Here is a 21,075-nt window from a genome sequence, read left to right as displayed (position 1 = left end):
GCTTTATAGAAATTGAATTTTTACAGTATTTTTTTTTCTCAGATGAATGCGTTAGTTTCACATGACTTTCCATACTGTAGTGTTTTTCACATTTGTGGAATATGAGTGAAGATTTGAACATAAACCAGTTTAAAGCAATGAAATGAAAGGAAATGAAAGAGACAACACATAACTGAGACATACTGTATAGTATTGAAAACTAATGATTCCTTTCTGTTTTTAATGCATATTTAACATCTATCTACTGCTTTATTAATTGAACAAATAAATAGATGGGGGAGGAATCCAGAGAAATTACATTTGAATACTTTAATTAAAAATGTAAATACTTGAGGTGCTCTGGTATGCAGTAGTGGAAAGAGAAGTTTTTGAACAGCAGGTTATAGTGAATTTGTTTTCCCCTTAAATTTCTCTCTCTTAGGCAGTTTCTTTTTTCCTGAATCGGGTCTTGTACGTATTTGATAACTGTAGATATTAAGCAGTCAAGAATCAAATACAAACTGAAGGGAAAATATATATATATAAACATATGCATACATAAACATATGTGTATATATATATGCACAAATGTGACACATGCCTTTGTCTAAGTCCAGATTCAGGGAAGGGAATATATTAAACTCCTAAAATGCATGTTACTTTTTTAGATGTAATCTGTTTTTGCAGTAATTTATCTTTATCAACAAAACAGCAGGAGAATGAAAGCCTGGAAGATCATCCTTGGGACAAGCAGCAAATCAAAGAATAATGCTGAGGTTTTCTTTCTCCCCCCTTCATCTTTCCTGTTCCCCAAGTACTCAGAACCACTGCCCCACTAACAAAGATTTCCCCCTCATTGTAGGCCTGGCTTAACACTGCAGGATTGCACAGAACTGCCCATCGGTACCTTGGAGTACCTCGTTCAAGGTTCTACAGAATGGGAATGGTAGATGGAAATGTAGATAGAGGGGAGAATTAGTGTCTTGGTAAGCTCACAGCAATCCAAAAGGAGTCTTCAGCAACACCGTTGTCTGGGAACCAAACAGCAAATATTCTTGGCTCACTTAAGAGCCCTCTTTCATGCCTGTGGCTTGGTCAAAGGTTTGTTATGCCATGCAGTAAAGCTCCTTCAAGATTCAAACATTCCTTTCAATTTGGAGAAGTCCACTCTTCTTGTCACTGGCCTCGAAGCAGTCAGATGGTTTCATCGTACGTGTTGGAGCGGCTCCTCTCTCCGGCTGACACGCGGATTTCCTGTGCCATATGGTTCTCTACCTTGTTGCCATCCTGACTGCTGCCTGGAACAGCCCTGCTCTCGATGGGATAAATGCAGTTCTGACCTATCAGTCTCTGTGGTGCTCCCATGGCAGAGACTTCTAAGTGGTTGATGCCTCTCTGGTACCCACTATTCACATTGTATTTCGGGCTGGCCTTCCCCAACAGTCGCTTGGACGGGCTAGAATCTGAGCCATCTTGCAGATGTTCCTCCTCATCTGTGTCAGCGTCAATGTATTTGTTAATAGATGCGTCATGGAAGGTAAACACAGTTGGCATAATGCTCTCTGGAGATTTTGGAGGAGTCTTGCTGCTGGCTGTGGTATAGATCGACACTTCAGGGCTAAGAAGTGACCGGTCTGAGAATAAGGAGCTGTCTGAAAGAGGAGCATTGCTTACATTTTTTAGGGAGTCACCGACAGAGGAAAACGGGGCTGGTGTCATTTTATAAGCTTCGCCTTCTCGGAAGTTGACTTTCAAGGACCTTGATTTCAAGGGGTTTGTGAATGTAAGTGAGCTCCTGGGACTGTCGATGAAAAAGGAGCGCCGCTGAGAATCAGGGTTGGAATTAATCTCAAGGATGGAGCTACCCCTGGCAGGAAGTTTGGTAATACCCTGTGGGGACAGCATGGCCTCATGCTCATGGGTTGTCTCCAGACAAGGGTTGGCGCTGACTTTGCCAGGCAGGCTAACAATGGGGCTATGAGGAAATCGCCCACTTTCGGGAAAGTCAGTGGCACAGCTGATGAAGCTGTCAATGCTGGACATGCTCCTCATGTCTATTATTCCCTCAGGCGTGGCCAGTAAGGGATCTGCCGGACCTGGTATGCTCCCCATCTCAATTTCGTCCCTTTGTCTGCCCACTTTTGAGGACGGACCTCCTTCTTTGGTATTGAGGTTGGGCTGAGATTGGGTCTTAGCCATCATATTGTACATTTCCTCCAGCTTTTGCACATTAAGGTGCTGAGGGCTAGAGCAAGGTCTTGCCTTGTTTGGAGATCCTTGCTCTTTAACATCAAAGGATTTGTTTGAGCTGGTCTCTGAAGCCGTCCGTTTGGCCCATTTCCACCTGTTGGGGGAAAGATGGTTGTCTTGTACCTTTTCTTTCTTTCCCATGCCCTCTCCATTTTTCTCCACCACCACATCCATTAGTTCTATGCTGCGAGCAAATGCATCCTTCATATTCATGGACACAATGCTGCCATTCCTCTTTGCCCTTTCTAGGGCTTCTCTTCGCTTAATGGCCTTTTCTTGCCTCTTTTGCTCCTTATAGAACTCAGAGAAATTATTTACAATGATGGGTATAGGCAGGGCAATCACCAGTACTCCAGCAATACAGCACAGCCCCCCTACAATTTTTCCCAACAAAGTCTTGGGATAAATATCCCCATAGCCTACAGTTGTCATGGTAATTGTAGCCCACCAGAAAGAGGCCGGGATACTCTTGAACTTGGTGTCATCCTCATCTTTCTCGGCAAAGAAGACCAAGCTAGAGAATATCATGATCCCCATGGCCAGGAACAAAATGAGGAGCCCCAGCTCATTGTAACTGCGCCTCAAGGTGAAGCCCAAGGATTGCAGCCCGGTGGAGTGTCGAGCCAGCTTGAGAATCCTCAGGATCCTCATGATGCGGAAGATCTGCACCACCCTTCGGACGTTCTGGAACTGGAGAACGCTCTTGTTGGACTCTGTCAGAAAAATGGTTACATAGTAGGGAAGAATGGCAAGGAGGTCTATGACATTCAGGGGCCCTTTGAAGAATTTCCACTTGTTTGGAGAGGATAGGAAGCGAAGAAGGTACTCCATTGTGAACCAAGCAATGCAGACGGCCTCCACGTGGGCCAGCTGAGGGTTGTCTGTCACCTGGCCAAACTCATCCATGTCTTGGAGCTCAGGGAGTGTGTTGAGTGACAAGGCAATCGTTGATAATACAATGAAGAGGATTGATATGATGGCCAGAATCTGTGAAACACAAAAGCAAAGAAGCAATGTTAGTTTTTTGTAACAGATGTGCAAATGTTTTTTTTTTCTTTCAAAGATACTTATTCTTCAGTATGATCCACGGTTATGTGGGAAGAGGATGAAGAATGGGCTCACATTCATGTGAATTTCATTCCACTGCTTTCAAAGCCATTTCTTCTCTTTTCATAGTTTTGACGAAAAACGAGTAAATCAGTTAGGAAGCAGCTCTCGACTCCGCCCCTATAATTATTCCCAGCTGGAAATGCTGTCAATGACTTGAGAAAGTCCTGAAGTAAAAATAGTTCCTAATGTCTGTTGTGATGCGAGATGAGTGGATGGAAATTATTATTAATTCATGACCTTCTTATCAGACTACAGAAGCTTCCTCCTTCTTAGTATAACTGAGAAAGCTAATGCTAAGCTGGTAGGGCAGTAAAACTGACATTTAATGCAAGAAGGTCAATGGATTCAATTTTATTAATTCAATCTGAAGACAAATGCATATCCACATGGGTCCTAACTAACCAAGGATTTTATACCACATGTAATTTGCACCTTTTTCAATGAGAGTGTTGAATATTATTAACAACACACTTTCAGCACAGGGTTCCATTTGATTCACAAAAAATAACCATCCTGTTTACTTGCACTACTGTATATACCACATTCCCAGATTTATTTTCACGTCATAGAATACAGCAGAGCAGTTAAGCTATATAAGGAGTGATTGGATGTGAGCTGTAAGGCTGCAACACTAACTGCTGTGCCACTGTGCCATCCAGAGAAGTGACAGAAATTGTCCAAAGAATGTGATGAGTGAGTCTTCATTTAAAATACTGTCAAGTTTTCATGACAGAAATTATTGTTGTTTTAGAACGTAAGAGAGGTTACAAACAAGAGGAGGCCACTCACCCCATCTAACCCATAAGGGAGTAGTGAGAAGACCCAAAGATCTCATCCAGCCATTCCAGACGACCACAAACTAACTCCCACATATTCCCATACACTCCTTTACAAGAAGCCCTAAATACAGTGACCTGATTAAATCCTCCTGATCTGAAATATTTATCATACAGAAAGAGCTTAAAGGAGCTTAATCTGTTTAGTCTTGAACAGGTGAGATTAAGCAGTTTTCATGTGGCATTCAGAATCCCAAGAGGAGTCATTCTGTAAAACCATAGAAGTAAAAGCTCCAAGCGTGGAAGTTCTTCAAGACCAAGTGTGACGTTGAAGGGAGTGGGGCTGGGTCAGACTGGGTATCCTTGCACTGTATTAGGACCACACTCGTCTTCCATTTTGTGTCAGTTCAGCTGCAGGCACTGAACACAATGATGGGAGATGGCTCGTACAGCACATGCTTTGAAGGAAAGGTTATAATTAATAGACAAATTAAGTGATTGATTTAAAAAAATAATCATTTGGATATTCATAAATGTAACTTTTTTTAAGCTGCAGCAACTATAATGACAGGTCACTCTAATGGCTAACAGCAGAAAGCAGCACATGGTATACAGGACTGGATCATATTATTGTAAAACTCCCATGTGAGCTATGTTTATTCTGTCACCCTTATTTTCCTCATATCTTAGACAGTGGGAGGATACACCTCCAGCTGAGGAGTGAATCACCAGCACTTTGTAAAGGATATTGTAAATTCTGAGAAGCCCACCCATAAGATAAGGTTTTGGTTAGAGCTGAAGCCATCAGTATTGAGTAACATCAATACTCATCCAACTGAAACTGAATATTCAAGAGCCTTCTGGTGCAAGCTGAGTCAAAGAAACCTTGCAAGCTTAGAACACAGCAAACCTCAGTTGCTTTCCTCATTAGAGCACTGGGACAGTCTGTTTTGCACCAGGAATCTCCAAGACAGTGGAGATCAACTTGTGTTCTGGTGCCCAGTCTTTCCCATTGGAGCCACTCAAAAGCCCAGTGGAAATACTGTATGTCTGAGATCTACAAACTTGGGGACCGGTAAATTATATCAAACTCAAATGAAAGTTCCAGTTCAAAAAATTTTAAAACAAAAAACCATGATGAGACTGTATGAAAATAAAATAAAACTTGACTGCCCAAAACACTTCATCATGCCTAGATATTCATTCTGGTATTTAAACTCTTAAAGCAATCTTAGAATACATAACTTTTATGTGAGTACAAGTGTGCAGAGTACACAGAGTACAGATAAATTCATGAGTGTTGACGGGGGAAAACAGTTTCCAAATGAAACAAAATAAAATTATACTCTAGCATAGGATGGTAGCTGTTTTACTTGGACATCCAGTAATAACTCAGTATAGATTCATATTTGGTCAGGTTTACTTTACTTGATATTCGGTGTGAATCTAAACTATGATTACATACCCAGAGTCGTTATTATTTTCCCCTGTGTGCCTGCATATCTCAGCTACATGGAATTTGTGCACATGGATTGAAGCACATGAAAGGCAAAGATACGTGCGGTGCTTTGAGTCCCTTTCTATAAAGCTTCGTCCTAACCTTTTCAGCACTGTGGCCAAGACATGTTCATTGAATTCCTCTATGCTGAATGACAAATGAGGTTTGAGACCTTTTTTCAGACCCCATTCAGCACAAAAGATGGTCCCCATGACAACCAAGCTTGGTCATAAAATGCTCATTATGCTTTCATTTGTGAGCGACAGAGTGAATGGAGAAAATTGTACGCTGGGATAGCCCCGACAATGGGAATATCCTTAAGGAATTGAGATCAAGACATTTTGTGTTCCAAAAAAAGATTTAGGATTTTCCGTGTTATTCACATTGTCAAAGCATGATACCTGCCATAGCCAGGGAACTTCACCAGAGTTTTAATGCCATATGTTCCTCCAAAGAGGTTGCAAATCTTCACATGTTTACCATTTCACTCCTGAGGGATCCTCTGGCAAACTACTAGTCTGAGAAGCATGTAGGAAAACATCATCCTGCACATGTACTGAATAAGCATTATTTTAAAATTAAGAAATATATTTACATGACTTGATACCGTAGCAGCCTTTTATTGAAAGATTCATATGATGATAAGAATGGCAAACGACTGTTCTTTGTAGCTCACGCACTGCTGTGACACACTGAATAACCCATCTGGTTTGCGATGTTGAGAGAGATCGCTCCCTTGGTGAAGCTGCGTGCAGTCATGGGATGAGCATGTTTTGGCATTTTATAAAATTGCGATTTGAGTATTTGATACAGACGTATGTGTACAGTACACTCTTTTTTCAGTTCTTATATTATTTTACACAATTTTTTCACAGTTATTCCATTTTGTCTTGTGCAAATGGGCTGGTATTTTATGGCAGCGTTGAAGTTCTCCGTGGCTATGCCCTGAATAAAATGTTTTGTTTTAAAAATATGACTGATAATATTTCAAATGGATGGAAATGGAAATATCAATCTGTTTGTAGGCTATATATTCATATCCTGTATATAAGACACTGTGCGAAACTCACTTTTGAATACAGCATCACAGATATACCCCATCAAATCTGGACAATTGCCTTAAGAGATATTTTAATTGATTTATTTTACAGCTGTGGCAGCTCTTCCTCTGTGTCAACAAGAAGACAGCCACCTGTTCAAGAATGAAAATAAACTTACTATTATATTGGTAAATCTGAAATCCCAGCAATATTTCTCACTCTGTTTAAATTAAAAGAAATTGAATGCATTTTTTGGTAAACTCCTAAATGTTTGTTTTTTTTAATTGAAAGCCTGGAATTAATAGCTGAGATGCATTGAGCACTGGACAATGAGCCCACAGGTTCTCACCAGCAGAAAAACTAACAGCAATCCATAGAAGTAAAGCAAAGGCAGAAATCGTCTTGCATTTTCCAACTCGGATTGCTCCCAGTTTTACTTGATATTTGACAATTTAAGCATTTAAAATGGGGGCTAATCAGACATTCCTAAAAAGATGCTCATTTGTCTCCAGTCAAAGGTCTGCCAGTACAGGTGTGTTGTTCTTTCTGTAGACAGAAATACTGCAGTTCAAAGCAAGGTCAAAGAAAAGCCACTCAGCCCATTCATTTAGACATTGGATTATTCTCTATAACCGGTCAACATTCATTAGCTGTAATTAATCCTGTCAGGCATTTTAAAGACATGCTGTGCCTACTGGGGCAATACAAATGGAAAAAGTAACTAAACTAAATAACACCAACGAAGAAGAAAATAGAAAGCATACAAACTTCCACAGTTTACTTTAATTTACCCTTGTCTAAGCATTTGTAATACTGTTTATCTAAACAGTGCTTTTAAACGTAAACCAAAGAGATATCCATTCCATAATCCTTGTTAGTAGTCATAAAAGTCACCTAATTCCTGTTTGAATTTCTGCCTAGCCTGAAATAGGTGCTTTAGCTGAAATAGTGAGTCATTTGTTGGAATCAGAGATTTAATTAATTCAGAATCCTCACACTGACGACATTTACAAGCTTTTCGAACTCAGAAATAAGTAGGTCAAGGAACACAGGGGATATTAAATGGATTTCAATGGATATTTTTTTAAACTTTTTTGTCAGTCTTTAGAAATAGTTCTGAGTTTCCAAACAGTGTCCAATGATCTGCTTAAGAAATTTATGGAACATGATGTTCAAAAATAGCTGGGATCAACAAGAAGCAGGCTATCACACAGCAAGGATATGGTGGGTGGCTCCCTCTCATTTGTAATTTCTTGTTAAAATGCTCATCTCTGTTTCTTTTGTGAAACCCCAGTGGGGAATTCTACATTTTAACTGTTATTAATCTCCAGACACAGATATAAAATCAAACGTCATAAAAGCGATACACCTTCTCAAGTGTCTGTAAATGCCCAGGTCATTTTCACCTCCTCACCTTTAGAAGACATGGATTGTAACTTTAGCCAGTACTGGGCTAAACCCTATCACATGCTGGGAGAGCTTAAAGCTTAAGGAATCCCTCATAACTGTGTCACTGTAGTCACTTGTGAAGTACATTCATCCATGTTCTAACTGCTTTATCCAATACTGGGTCACGGTGGAGCGGGAGCCTATCCTGGCAAGCAATGGGCACAAGGATACATCAGGGCACACACAGACTCAAGCACACACACGCTCCCCAGCGCTGCGAGACAGCAGTGCCAAGCACTGCGCCACTGTCCCACCCTTGTGAAATACAATGCTTGCAATAATCAATTGCCGATTCTCTTTCAAGTCCATTGACACTGCCATTGTCTAGATCTGTACGAGATGTAGAAAGGAGTGCCTATTCTGGAAGCAGATTAGGATCAGTTCCCTGACTCTATGTTCTCAGCAGTGCTCAATCTAAAAATACCAACCAATTCCTCATAAAAGCTAACTAGTCAGAAATAACTGCTAAAATCCATGTAACATGATTAGTTAAGTAACACTGTTACTAAAAAAATAATCAATACAGATCATTACAAAAAGTACATATTAATTTATGTCTTACCATAATTACCGTTCATTTATAATATTCCATCTTTGTTTCTAACTGGGCTATTTGTGTAAAATATTTGTGGCAAATGTTTTGGTTAGATTATTCTTATAATCAAAATCCAAAAGTGGATGTGTTTTATTGTCAGAAAATTAAAAATGCAAACACTCTGGAATAAAAGAAAATCTTTTTTGGATGGGTAAAAGCAATTAATATCCATTAAATTAAAATACTTAAACTTTTCAGCTGCTGTTACTACTAGTAATAATATGAGTCCTACACATGGCAAAGTAAAACTTAATTTCCTATGGATTTGAAGGCAACAATGCATATATCAGAAACCTGTTTGATAACTGGCACAGTAACAAAGGTGTTACTGAGACAATAATTGAAAATATTGCACGGGCAATTCTGATCTGGATGTTTATGGTTGTTCTTCTTTGTCCTCAAAAATACAATATGGGGAAGCTATAAAAAAGCAAACCAAATACTAAAATAGTAGGGTGTATAACAAAACAACTGGAATTTAAATCAAAGGATGTTATACTGTATTGTGTGCAGCTTCGGTCACCATACCCCAAAAGAATACAGATAAGTTAGAAAGAGCTCAAATAAGAGCAACAGAAATAAGTACTGGTCTTAGGGGATTGTCCCTCACAGACAGGTTAAAGTAACTAAATCCCTTCAGTCTGGAACAGTGGAGATTGAGAGGAGATTTGATCCAAGAATGCAAAATCCTTAGGGGAACTGACAGGTTCAGCATATGGGTCTCTTTCCCAAGTCAGTAGTGCAAGTAAGTAGTTATTTAGGATGAAAAATAGGAAACGTGTTTTTACACAAAGAGTTGTGAGAGTCTGTAATAGGCTTCTTAGCTAGGTGGTTGAGGCCCCTTCCGAAAGCAGCTGTAAATCGAAATTTAATTGGATGAAATGTGAGATACACTTAACTACTGAATTACCAAACGAGCAAGATGGGCCTAATAATCTCTTCTGGTGTTTGCAGCAGCACCGATAACAAAAGCTACACTGGTGTTAGTAACTGGAGCTTTACAGTATATTGACAAAATGTGCTCAAGAGCCTCATACTTGCTGTTTCAGAAGTCACCAGAAGGGGGACTCAGTTCCCCACACGAATTGCGTGCCGCCAAGCTGCACTGCAGTGCAGGGGGGAGCACTAAACATTATTTAAAACGTTTTTCAATGTGTTTCAGACTACCCTTAAGTGAATTTGTGACTTAGCACTTACAGGGCTTGCCTTCCCACAAGCTTTGCCATGCACTGTGAGCAACACAAGCCTTAAGGATGTCTGGGGTGTCTGAAATGTTGACCCAGTCTGGCAGGAAGAAAAAAAATGGAAGCTCTGTTAACTACATGAGACAGTAACACTCTATATTAAGAATCTGTGTTTAATTATACATAAATGAATTAGTCAGCAATGATTTACATATATTCAGATTTAATATAGTGTTCTCAGTTTGCGTCTGTCAGCATTCAGGTGCAGAGGCCATCAGCAGGGATGCCTGAGTTTGTATGGGCAGAGGATCCTCTAACTAATTACACTCCCAAACACAGCGGCTCTCTGACAGCACTGGCCTTCAGGCTGGAGGACACCTCCTAGACCATTAATCCTGTTTTACTGGAGCCCCACAGGAGCCATTATGGAGCACAGTCAGAAATCGCTGTGCATAGATTTCAAAACCAATGACAATGTGGTTACTGTCTGTAGCAAGTGTTGTTATCGATGTTGTGAATCATTGGGAGGAAAGGCCGTTACAGGTATTATGCGCACACTCTGGACATCATTGTCTTGTTGTGAGCCAGAAAAAGTAATGGAGCTACACTGCAAAGAGGTTCAACCAGAACTATTGAAATTACGGCATTTGAAAGGTATAATGAGTAAGAGAGGTGTGCTGCCATTCTCAGGGCTTTCCTGACATTCCTTTCCTGCAATGGCACTTAGCAGGTTTGACCCATCTTGAAAAGAGGGTCTCCTGAGCTTCCCTGTAACAGTCTTCCTTCCCGACTTTGCGTTTCTTGATGAAATGTAGCCTTAATGTAGATAGTCATCAACTCACTGCTTTACATCATTAACATTTGTCATCAACAACCATACACGCTGATTATGGTGTAAATACAGAGGTTCCCCTGTCCTGCTCTTGAAAGATCAGTGTATTTCTGACCTCACTGAAGGACCAGGAAGTTGTTCCGATTCAGCCAATAACTGATTCAAGATGAGCTCAGCTGGACTGAAAACCTATAGACACATCAGCTCTCCAGGATGAGGATTGGGGCCCAATGCAGTGACGATATGATAAGAATGTTCATATAGTCCAACTGCTGAGGGATGACTCTTACTAGAACTGACAGACTGCTGCTATTGGAAAAACAGTCTGTTAGAAGACAAAAACTTGCAAAAGCTGCAAAAGAGAGGAGACCATTTAGGCAGTCTTGAATCATTAGATTGTTTGTATATTCCAAACAAATGACCTAAGGAAAAATATTGTAGAGGCTAGTAATCATAATTAATCTTAGATAGCTCAAAACAAATGGAGAGCATGTAAAAAAGTTAATACAACATTTTGCACACTCCATTACAGGCAAATGGTGTGCACAATTATTTTGAAGCTGTTTTTAAATAAAGTGTCCCTTCTAATGACTTTTATTTTATTTTATTATTTTATTTTAAACATGAAATTGCATATCTTTAATTGTTTTAACTCCCAGTTTTGGAATTACCTATTATCAGCATGGTTTCCTGTTACAACACTCCTATCAGCATGGGTGAGACAAAGACACCCAAAACACATTCTTTGAAAGGTGCTGTGCTATGCCATCTGCTTCTTTTTTCACGTTGCCAGTTCTGAGCACAAATAGAACAGCTAACACATCACTTTAAGAGCTCTCACTGGTGCCACTTCAAGCTTATAGGCACCTAGCAATCTAGTAGCATGGACACACACGGATATCCTGACTGACTGCGAATACACCCAGCTCAAGCTATTCCTTGTAAATCTCACACTCAGCTAATGGCACAGCCCTTGCTCAGACCTGGGAACATGACACTATCAGAATGAAACTGCACTCCCAGTGAAGGTGGTAGCTGATTGAGCCATGTAAGTGCACAACATCTATTAGTAGTATCAACACTCTTGTGCAATACAAGATTAGCCGCTGATGAAGCATGGATGTTTATAAATTTATCTTTTTAAATTATTATTTGAGGATTTATCTAATTCTGCATTTCCCAGCTGGCGTTTGCTCACAACTTTTGAAAATCCTTCATATAATTTGTGTCTCTTTATAAGCCCTTTTAATCAATCAGGAGATCTTTGGTGGCTTCATTGAGATAATCAAACAGGCTCTTATATAAATACTCCTGATGTATTTATATGAGTCTCATGTTAAAAAGAATTGACATTGTGTATCTATACTGTATAATCTGATGCTCTTTCTTTAAAGGTTGCTTGAAAGGGCAAAAATAATTCAAGATGTTTTATTTTCAATGTTGCAAGTGCAGGACAGTGAAAATATTCCACTGTTTGGCAAAAAAAAAGGTCAATCCATGTCATACAAGATATATGAATCCTGCTAAATGCTTAGGTAGGTCACATCTGAGCAATGCACATAACATCTACATCCTGTTGAAATGTCCAGCACCAAAAAATATTTTTTTCGCCGTCGAGCCAGAGAGACTCAATAGACAGAATTTGGGAGCAATTTAATGTGTGACTAGTTTATACTCCGGTCAGATAACCTTAGTTATTCAAACAGAGAGCCCTTTGACCTTTAGACTGAATAGTAATTATGGGATTCCAAGCTGTTGGGGGATTAGAAAATGGAGTGTGTGGATTTTCAAACATCCACTGTAAAGGCCATTTGAATTATTTAATAATTAGAAAATTCTGCCTCTTCTGACAGCTTCTCATAGAATTCGTAAAAGCTCAGCAGCGGCTTCTCTGAAGGCTCCTGTCACTACAACAAGAGATATGTGTGAAAAGCAAGCACCACTGAGACAGGGAACCGGTAAATTAATTCTTCCCAAGATTAGTTTTGGGAATCCATTTATCCATTAAAGTATAATGTCCATGTTACACAACTGAGAAAGAAAAAAAACCTTAATTTCCACAACAGGCTTGTTTTTTCAACATCAGAAGTTGCCAATATTATCACAATAGTGAGCTAGTACAATTTGCCGTTCACACGACCTGTCTATATTTCTGTTTATTTGATCGTGGTTCTGTATATAAGAACAGCCAGAACAGTAAAACAGAGCATTTTATTATTGATTTTGAATTTTATCACATTTTTTAGCATTTACATTTTGTGTGAATCACAGTATTAGTAGCGTAAATCTTTCCTGCTCTCATTGTGCATATATAATAAGGTATTGATTTGCCAGCTGCTATTTATTCATTTCATAAACCCCTGGACCTTCTTGCCCTGCAGGAGGTAAGGCTGAGAATCTGAAGCATGCAGTTTATGGCAGAGGAAAAGCTGCAGCGGGCTAGTGCACAATAATTAAACATCTAATTGTCTACCATGGTGCAAGAAAACCTAGATAACAAGCTGTCAGTTGAAGGCTGAATGAAAAACTTCGACATCATGAATCAAATAGTAACTGACAGAAATCAGTAATGAGGTACTTCCCAAACCATTAAGGTGATTACTCCCTGTCAGGCCCAATGCCTAACTTTATAGTATAGTTCATGCCCCCAGATTAATGTAAAACCATTTTTTTACAGCTTGCAATGCCTTATATGACTCACATGTACTGGCAGAAACCAGTAAGAAAACTTATAAATGGCCTCTTAATTCTAGATGTCACCCTGCATTATTGGAATTAAAGGACATGCAAAATAAATAGCAAAACATATGTATATATTGGGTTCCACATTGTTTTACTATCACTTGTTACTCTTGCAAACATGCCGCATAATGGAGTAGCTTTTTAGATGATTTGTACATATGCAAATGTATCCATGTCGGGGTGGCAATAAAAGATGAACTTTTACATTGGCTGCAGCCCTTACACACCTTGATCTCCTGCATGAGTTTCAAACTGATGGAACTAATGCTCTGAGACAAATATATAAGGTGACAGGGATACAAAATGATACCAAAATGATTCATAAGAGATAACTTTCTTTCTCATCCTTGTAGCTGCTTTGCAGCTGAACAGGAGTCACATGGACTCAAAGTAATTATATAGAAGTGCAGAGCTTAAAATAGAAGTGGAACAAAGGAAACAGAAAAGAAAAAGAACCAAAGACAGCAGTCATACTTAAACTAATATCATCGGCATCTACCGGTTTTAAAGCCTCTGTTTTCAAAATACAGTAAATACTTGAAATAAAAAGTGAGGCCACTTTTTTAGTATATAAGCGACAAACAGTGGAAAGTTTCAACGTGTTTGTCTGTAATAAAATAAATGTGACAGGAGTGAGCTATAATGATATAAACTCATGTTTTTAACTTTAAACAATGATTAGTATTCCTTTTTACTATTTGTATTATATTTCTGTAAACAATCAAAAAAGATTGTAAAATAGCAATTACATTGGCCAAGCAGAGATGTAGAGACTGAGTATCGGCTTAGACAGCTGCATCTTACGGTATATGCACAATTTTTTTACCAGTACAGCAGTTGGAAAACAATTGCATTCAGGAATTCTTATAATTTAAAGGTAAAGCAGAACTGAAGAGCCTGAAGAAATTGTAGTATTGTTAATGTAAGTTAATTATAAAAGCCAATGTACCCTGACTTCTAGGAATAATGTACTGTAGGAGGATTCCTAATTTTAGGAATAAAGTAGGAGGATTCCTAATATAGGACAATAGAAAAAAAATGATCTCTATAGTTTAGGAATTGCAGTATAAGGTCTGAAATAAAATATCTGAAGCAGACACTGCAATATGAAAAACAACTAGAATATAGAAAGATTTTGAATATCTAGTTTAAACAAGCTTGCTGTAATTCAGTGCAAAGTGCCACATTATTCAGATTTATCCATGTGTAGCTCATATTTCCCCTCACGTACAGTACTTTGAGGATCCAAGCAGCATAAGCCTATAAAGTTTGATTTTTATTGGGTGGCGCAGTGGTTAGCACTGCTGCCTTGCAGCGCTGGGGTCCTGGGTTCAATGTGCGTGGAGTTTGTATGTTCTCCCCGTGTTCACATGGGTTTCTTCAGGGCCCGCAGTCTGAAGGCTGCACTGACAGGTAAACTGGCTTCTGGGAAAACAGGCCCTGGTGTGAGTGCAAGACTATTTGTGTCTGTGTCTTCCCTGTAATGGGCTGGCATCCTGGCCAGAGTGTACTCATCCTTACATCCAGTGATTGCTGGGATAGGCTCCGGCTACTGTACGAACCTGAATTCGACAAAGTGGTTAGAAAATTGATTTATTTTGTGCATTTTTTCTTATATCAGGTAGCTGAGGAATTGCGAACCTGGCAGGTATCTTGGCACAGATAAGTCTTTTAATCTGTGATGTGACCTGGAGTCCGACGTCAACCAAGATGGTATCTTTAAGTAATTAAAACAGTTTCCACAGACATAGTAGGGAATGGGTAGTCATTTATTGAACACATACTGTACCACATTATTCTCTATGTACAATTAAACTATTTAAATACAATTTGCAGTAATGCTTGAAAGACTTTAGTGTGGAAAACTTAATTTCTACTAAGCAAATATCAGAGCTTATCTTAAGTCAACACCCTTTGCATTTTTCTTGGATAAAGATAATGAAGAAATAAACAGGCAGCTCGATTGATTTTGGATTTAAGTTCCCTCCTGTTCTGCACAGTCTTTGTGAGTGTTTCATTAGAAATCAATGGCATTTAAGTTTCAGTGTCAAAGTTCCTGGGAGAACTTGCAATTTACTTTTTTCTTTGCACTGCACTGCAACAGAAAGCCACAAATGAAAAAGCAACCGTGTACAAAATACATTTTCCAAATTACAATTCCGAATCCGTGGAGATCACAATAATTTTCAAAACTATAGATCAAATAATTTTTTCACTTTCTTCTTTGCCTTGCATGCACCAAAGGAATTAAAGAATCCTTTCCGTAATCATTGGTATTTCCTACGATCATTTTGGATCAACTGAAGCCTGTAGCTGTGATATGGCTGACAGCGTTACATTTTTGAGGAAAAAATAACTATTACATTCTCAGTGGGGAAGATATCAATATTTTAGAGATATATTGCCCAATTTATCAGTAAACATATTTATGAAGGTGTATTTACAGGGTGGTGCTTTGATAATCATTAAAAGAGTAAACTGTTAACTACATAAATATGTTAAAGGGCTCTGTCTTCCTGTCAAATGCAATAGACTTAAGATTCTTTCGATTCTTTTCCACTCCCAGCACCAAATGTGTCCAGCACCCCCAAATGTAGGTATCACATTTCTACAGGAAAATAATCCTCGTTATATTGACCACTTTCATATTTCCACAGGCAGGGATGAACTGCTGTCGCATTCGATATTTCATGTGACAGCCTGAAATGCTGAAAACTCTGGGTGGAAAATCTCAGTTGATAATGGCTGCATGTCAGAGTTATTTAGTAATGATTCTTACAATTCCTTCTATGAAGGACAGCAAATTAATTGGTTAAATGGTATAACTGTATTTTCTACTATATACAATAATTACATTTCATAATGATTTTTAGGATCTCTGAGCACTTCTCATTAATACCCCACCCGAACCTTACCAAAATGGAGTAACTTCAGTGAGGAGGCTGTATTTGAACTGTTAGAGTGCTAGCACACACAGTAGCCCAATCACAGAAACAGCCTCAATGAGTAAAGACAGGACCCAGCCTTGATGGCATTCACTGGGGAATCCTGCTCCTCTGCATGGCTTTTACTGTGTGGTAAGCTGAGGGAGCAATTTAGGTGCTAGCCTGGCTGTAGCCAACAGAAGACACAAGTGCCCCCTGTATCAAGATCATGTCCTGTCATTGAGTGAATTCACCCCTGCACTTCCATTATTAAGAAGACCAACTTCATACATCGCCAGTGCAACACCTACAAATGCAAGCAATTACAAATCACCCTTACAGAAAGATTCACATATATTCAAGTGATGATGAAATAGAACAGCATTTAATTCTTTAAATCTGACTTTTTATTTACGTGTAGTCTTGCCTTTAGTATATACTGAAAAAAAAAGGGTATCCTATCTGCTAAAAAAGGCCATCTAAGATATACGCGAATCTCTCTATTACAGCTCACTAGAAGATACTTTTTTCTCTGTTAGCAAATTATAGAACAAACCCCTGCTGATTTCAAATGAAGGAATTAAACACTCGGGATGTCTTTTCGAAACTAACGGCTTTGTTGTCAGACAGGCATGTAACATGTTAATTAGTTGTTGCACATGTTAATAAATGCAGAACAGGAAGGCCATCTGAACTGGCGGACGTGCTCTTACAAACAAAGCAGCACTTAATCGTTGTTACTTTGCCTTCCCCTGGCCTTTATAGTCAGTGCGTGATATTGTAGATGGTCTCAGACCTTTCAGCTCCGGCTAAGGCGCATCAATGCAGTACAAATTGTGCTACACTGTTTGTGAACATATTGAGAATGAAGTCAGTGTGCTGTTCCTCATCTAATAAAGCAATTCATAACTAGCAAGGCTCGACAACCGCGGGAGAACAGGAGCTCTCCAGATGAACTGAAACTTTTTCGTCTACTTTCTATTCATTCGGCTCTTCTGCAAATCCCTCTGAAGCATCCTGCGTAGGTGCTTTGAGGTCCCTCATGTTAACCCCCAATAGGAATTGCATTTGCAAAAGCCGTGTGCTTTACAAAAAGATCTGCCCAACGAAAGGGTGAAAATCCCCTGGGCTTGATGATTTTCCCAAGGTCACACTCCTTGTAGAAAAAGGTGCACATTCTCAGAGTTTCAAAGGCCAGGAATTTTCACAGACACTGGCTGAAAATAAATCTGCACAAAGAAACATGTATCAGTGCTGGGAACACATACAGAAGGGAAATACCAAGAAATATCTTGAGAAAGTATAGTTTATATCAATTAAACTTTTTAATCTAAAAAATAAAACATCTGGAAAAATATAAGATGATTATAACGTCTGGTACCTCCAATGAGAGCCTCTGTACCCATTCATCTCTCTGGTTGAATGACTATAAAGGGTGCCAAGCCTTACATTGAAATACATTTTGTACATACAGTACATATATTTATGTTTGTCAAGTCCAGTTCAGTGAATTCCTGAATATTCCTGAAACATTTTTTCAACACATTTTGATGAGTGCAGAGTGCTTCATATTGTGTAAGCAACTTTTACCTAAAGGACTATTCTTTAAGTACAAAACGTTGTGGTAAGGATTTTTGTATGGACAGGCCCGGATATCAGGCTCATTCAGAGTGGCGAATATTATTTACAAGAACAGAAGCTAGTGCCGTGGAAATAAAAATGATTTGCTTTGCTCTGCTCTGTTTCTTATCTTCTGGAATACCCAGAACTGTGCTAACGCTCAGAGGCGTTCAGAGAAGTACCACAGCTGCCGAAGCAGGTATGCTGGTTAGTTTGAAAAAGAAGAAGAAAGTTATTGTCAAGGTGGGCAACTCTCACCCTTGGTTGAGGACAGTAAAGGATAAATGTAATAGGATTTGTTTTCTATAAAAAGCTTCCTAAGACAGGAAGTTTAAATGGGCCTTTCTGTGATTGGAGCTATTCTTTAAAGGAGCACAAAATGATTTCCTACAACCTTGTATTAATTTATTCACTTTCACTTAAATAGGAGAGGTGCTGGCCTGTACCTGTCTTTGATTTAAATAAAGGTAGGTAGAAAACTCCAATACAAACAAACAATTTTTTGACAAAACAGAATGGCTGTACTACTGCAGAGAATGGAACTGTAGTCCTCTAACATAGAGTACTTGACACTGTTCTTGGTTTTCTACAAGAATCAACATGGTTTTGTTAAGGTTATATTTTTCTTATTTGCACAGCCTTTCTACAGGTGACCCATGACAAAGTCTAGGGTCAGAAATATTATTCTATTTTAACTGTATTAACACAGCAATCTAATTAATTTCTTCCATCTTGTAAAAAAACAAGACTTAACTCTAACATAATAATGGACCAAAACTAGCAAAACATCTATTACATTTTTATGCACCAGTAAAAAATATGTTTCCTTTTAATATTTTTGATTAACACCAGGTAGTGTTCAAAATGTTTTTAAATGTTCATTTATCAAAGATTTAATAGAAGAAAAAGGCATTCAACTACACTTTTTAATATGAAAATCAGCATTTCAGTTGTAGGGCCAAAACCTAGTTATTGAGGCTTTGGTCACTGCTTTAACTTTGCCTGGCTGAGGAAAAAGCTGAGGAAAACCTGCAGGAATCCCCCTTCACGAGGAAGAGTCAGGGAGCTGCAGCAGTGGATGATGGGGTGGAGGGATAATGGGATGTATAGTAGTTACATACAGGAGAGCGGCTTGACCTTCACCTGAACTTTCACCTCAAACTCCATCAGTCCCAGATGACCCTATTGTGATCTTTAAAGACTTTTATTTAATCTTTCCTGCCAAAAATACAATTATCCTGGATTGGGAACGGCAGAAACATCCACATTTTCAATAACATGTTATAATTTAAAAACGTGGGGCCTAAACATGTTGTTAACAGTGTTTAAAATCCTACCTAACCATGGTTGTGACATGGCAAATCTGAAAGAGCTTCAACAGTTTGAAGTCATCAAGATGCCACAGTGTTACAGAATAAATTATTATTATTGCACATTATCATTGAATCATTTTTGCAATCTTTTTTATCACGCAATTTTTTACAGCCCTCAAAAACATTTAAGATATCTTTTTTTCACCTTAGAAATATTGCCTGCATTAGGCAATTTCAATCAATGTCCGATGCTGAGTGCCTGATTCATGCATTTTTAACATCAATAAGGATTGATTTCTCCTACTCTTTACTCTTCTCAACAAGTTGCAATATCTTCAAAACTCTGCAGCTAGTTTACTAACTCACACCAGACCTTGGCTGCACATCACTCCTACACTTAAGTCTCTACATTGCTTGCCTATAAAGTTACATATTCAATACAAGATCTTGTTACTGACTTTCTAGGCTATAAATAATCTGGCTCCATCATGCAACTATGAACTCTTCCATGTTTATACACCCTCCTGTAGGCTCCAGTAAGTTGATGTTGGTCCTTTGCTAGCTGTATCCAGGACTAACTCTAGAACTGACTGTGCCTTTTCTGTCGCTGCTTCAGTGTTATGGAAAACCCTTCCTCCGACTCTGAAACATACTGTATATGCTCTTTTTTATTTTTTCTTTTACCTTTTATTGTACTTTTTTGTCTTTTTATTTATCACTTTGCAGAGAACCTGTGCAGATCTGCACACCCCTTGCAATTTAGATATGCATTCACCCTTTTCCATTCTTTGTTCATGAAATGTCCTCAAACTTCTGAAAATTCAATACAATCACTGATAATGCATACAGCAGGTTTGTTTTCACACAGTAGAAGCGTATTCTTGAGACTGCAGTGTGGCTAATACCAGTGATATTATTTATCACTCTGCACAGAATCCTTGGGTTTGGAAAGACACTTTTAATACTACTACTACTACTACTACTACTACTACTACTACTAATCCTGTACTGTAAGTGCTAACCACTGCACCTTTTTGCTGCACAGAAAGTCAGAGTGACCCCATAACAGCGAACAAGCGTATGTCATGAAACAATGAGAAGGTACACACTTTCTCTCCTTGAAAACAGCACAAAGATGCTGTATACTAAGGATCACTGGGTATTATGTCCTTGTATAAAATAACACATTTTTGCACACCCCTTGCAGATCAGACAGACATTCACCCTTTTCCATTCTTTGTTCAGGAAATGTCCTCAAACTTCTGAAGATTCAATATAATCACTTATAATGCATACAGCAGGTTTGTTTTCACACAGTAGAAGCGTATCCTTGAGACTGCAGTGTGGCTGATGGAGAAATACCAGTGATACAGGTGCTTTCGCAGCACTAAGGTCTGCAGTAAGGTTTGTCTGTAGCACCTGTGAGTGAAGCCAGAGGGACATCACTTTGCAGGCCCAAACAACAGCTGACATCTTGAAAACATGTTGTAACGAGACTAAAAACCTTGTAGAATCAAGAAAATCAAACACCTCTGGCAAAATGTGTCACTCGGGGCAAATCAGTACTCGGCTGCTTTAAGTCAAATTCTGGAATTCCCCTGCTGGAAGTGGAAAATCCTTAACCCATATCCACAACCTGCTTTATATGCATGTTCTTGAGAACAAGCAAAAGCACAGGGCGACTCATTCATGAAAAACTGTGACGTTCTAAATATGGTTTCTGGGCCTGAGATGGAATGGCTGTTAATAAATGGCAGGGCACA

At 38.9% G+C, this 21,075-nt stretch overlaps 1 protein-coding gene across 1 annotated transcript in view; it reads right to left on the bottom strand.

The window, feature by feature from the left end:
* Positions 1-1,173: 1,173 nt before the first annotated feature.
* Positions 1,174-21,075, bottom strand: part of kcnb1 (potassium voltage-gated channel, Shab-related subfamily, member 1) — an 88,146-nt gene continuing 68,244 nt past the window's right edge. Inside the window, exon 2 of the mRNA XM_088937246.1 lies at positions 1,174-3,216. Within this exon, the coding sequence (XP_088793372.1) occupies positions 1,174-3,216 (2,043 nt within the window). The remainder of the gene's footprint in view (positions 3,217-21,075) is intronic.

Source organism: Atractosteus spatula, chromosome 19, assembly GCF_055471065.1.
Source record: "Atractosteus spatula isolate fAtrSpa1 chromosome 19, fAtrSpa1.hap1, whole genome shotgun sequence".
Classification (NCBI taxonomy): Eukaryota; Metazoa; Chordata; class Actinopteri; order Semionotiformes; family Lepisosteidae; genus Atractosteus; species Atractosteus spatula.
The sequence above is the reverse complement of the archived record's forward strand: the minus strand, read 5'-3'. Positions and strand labels throughout refer to the sequence as shown.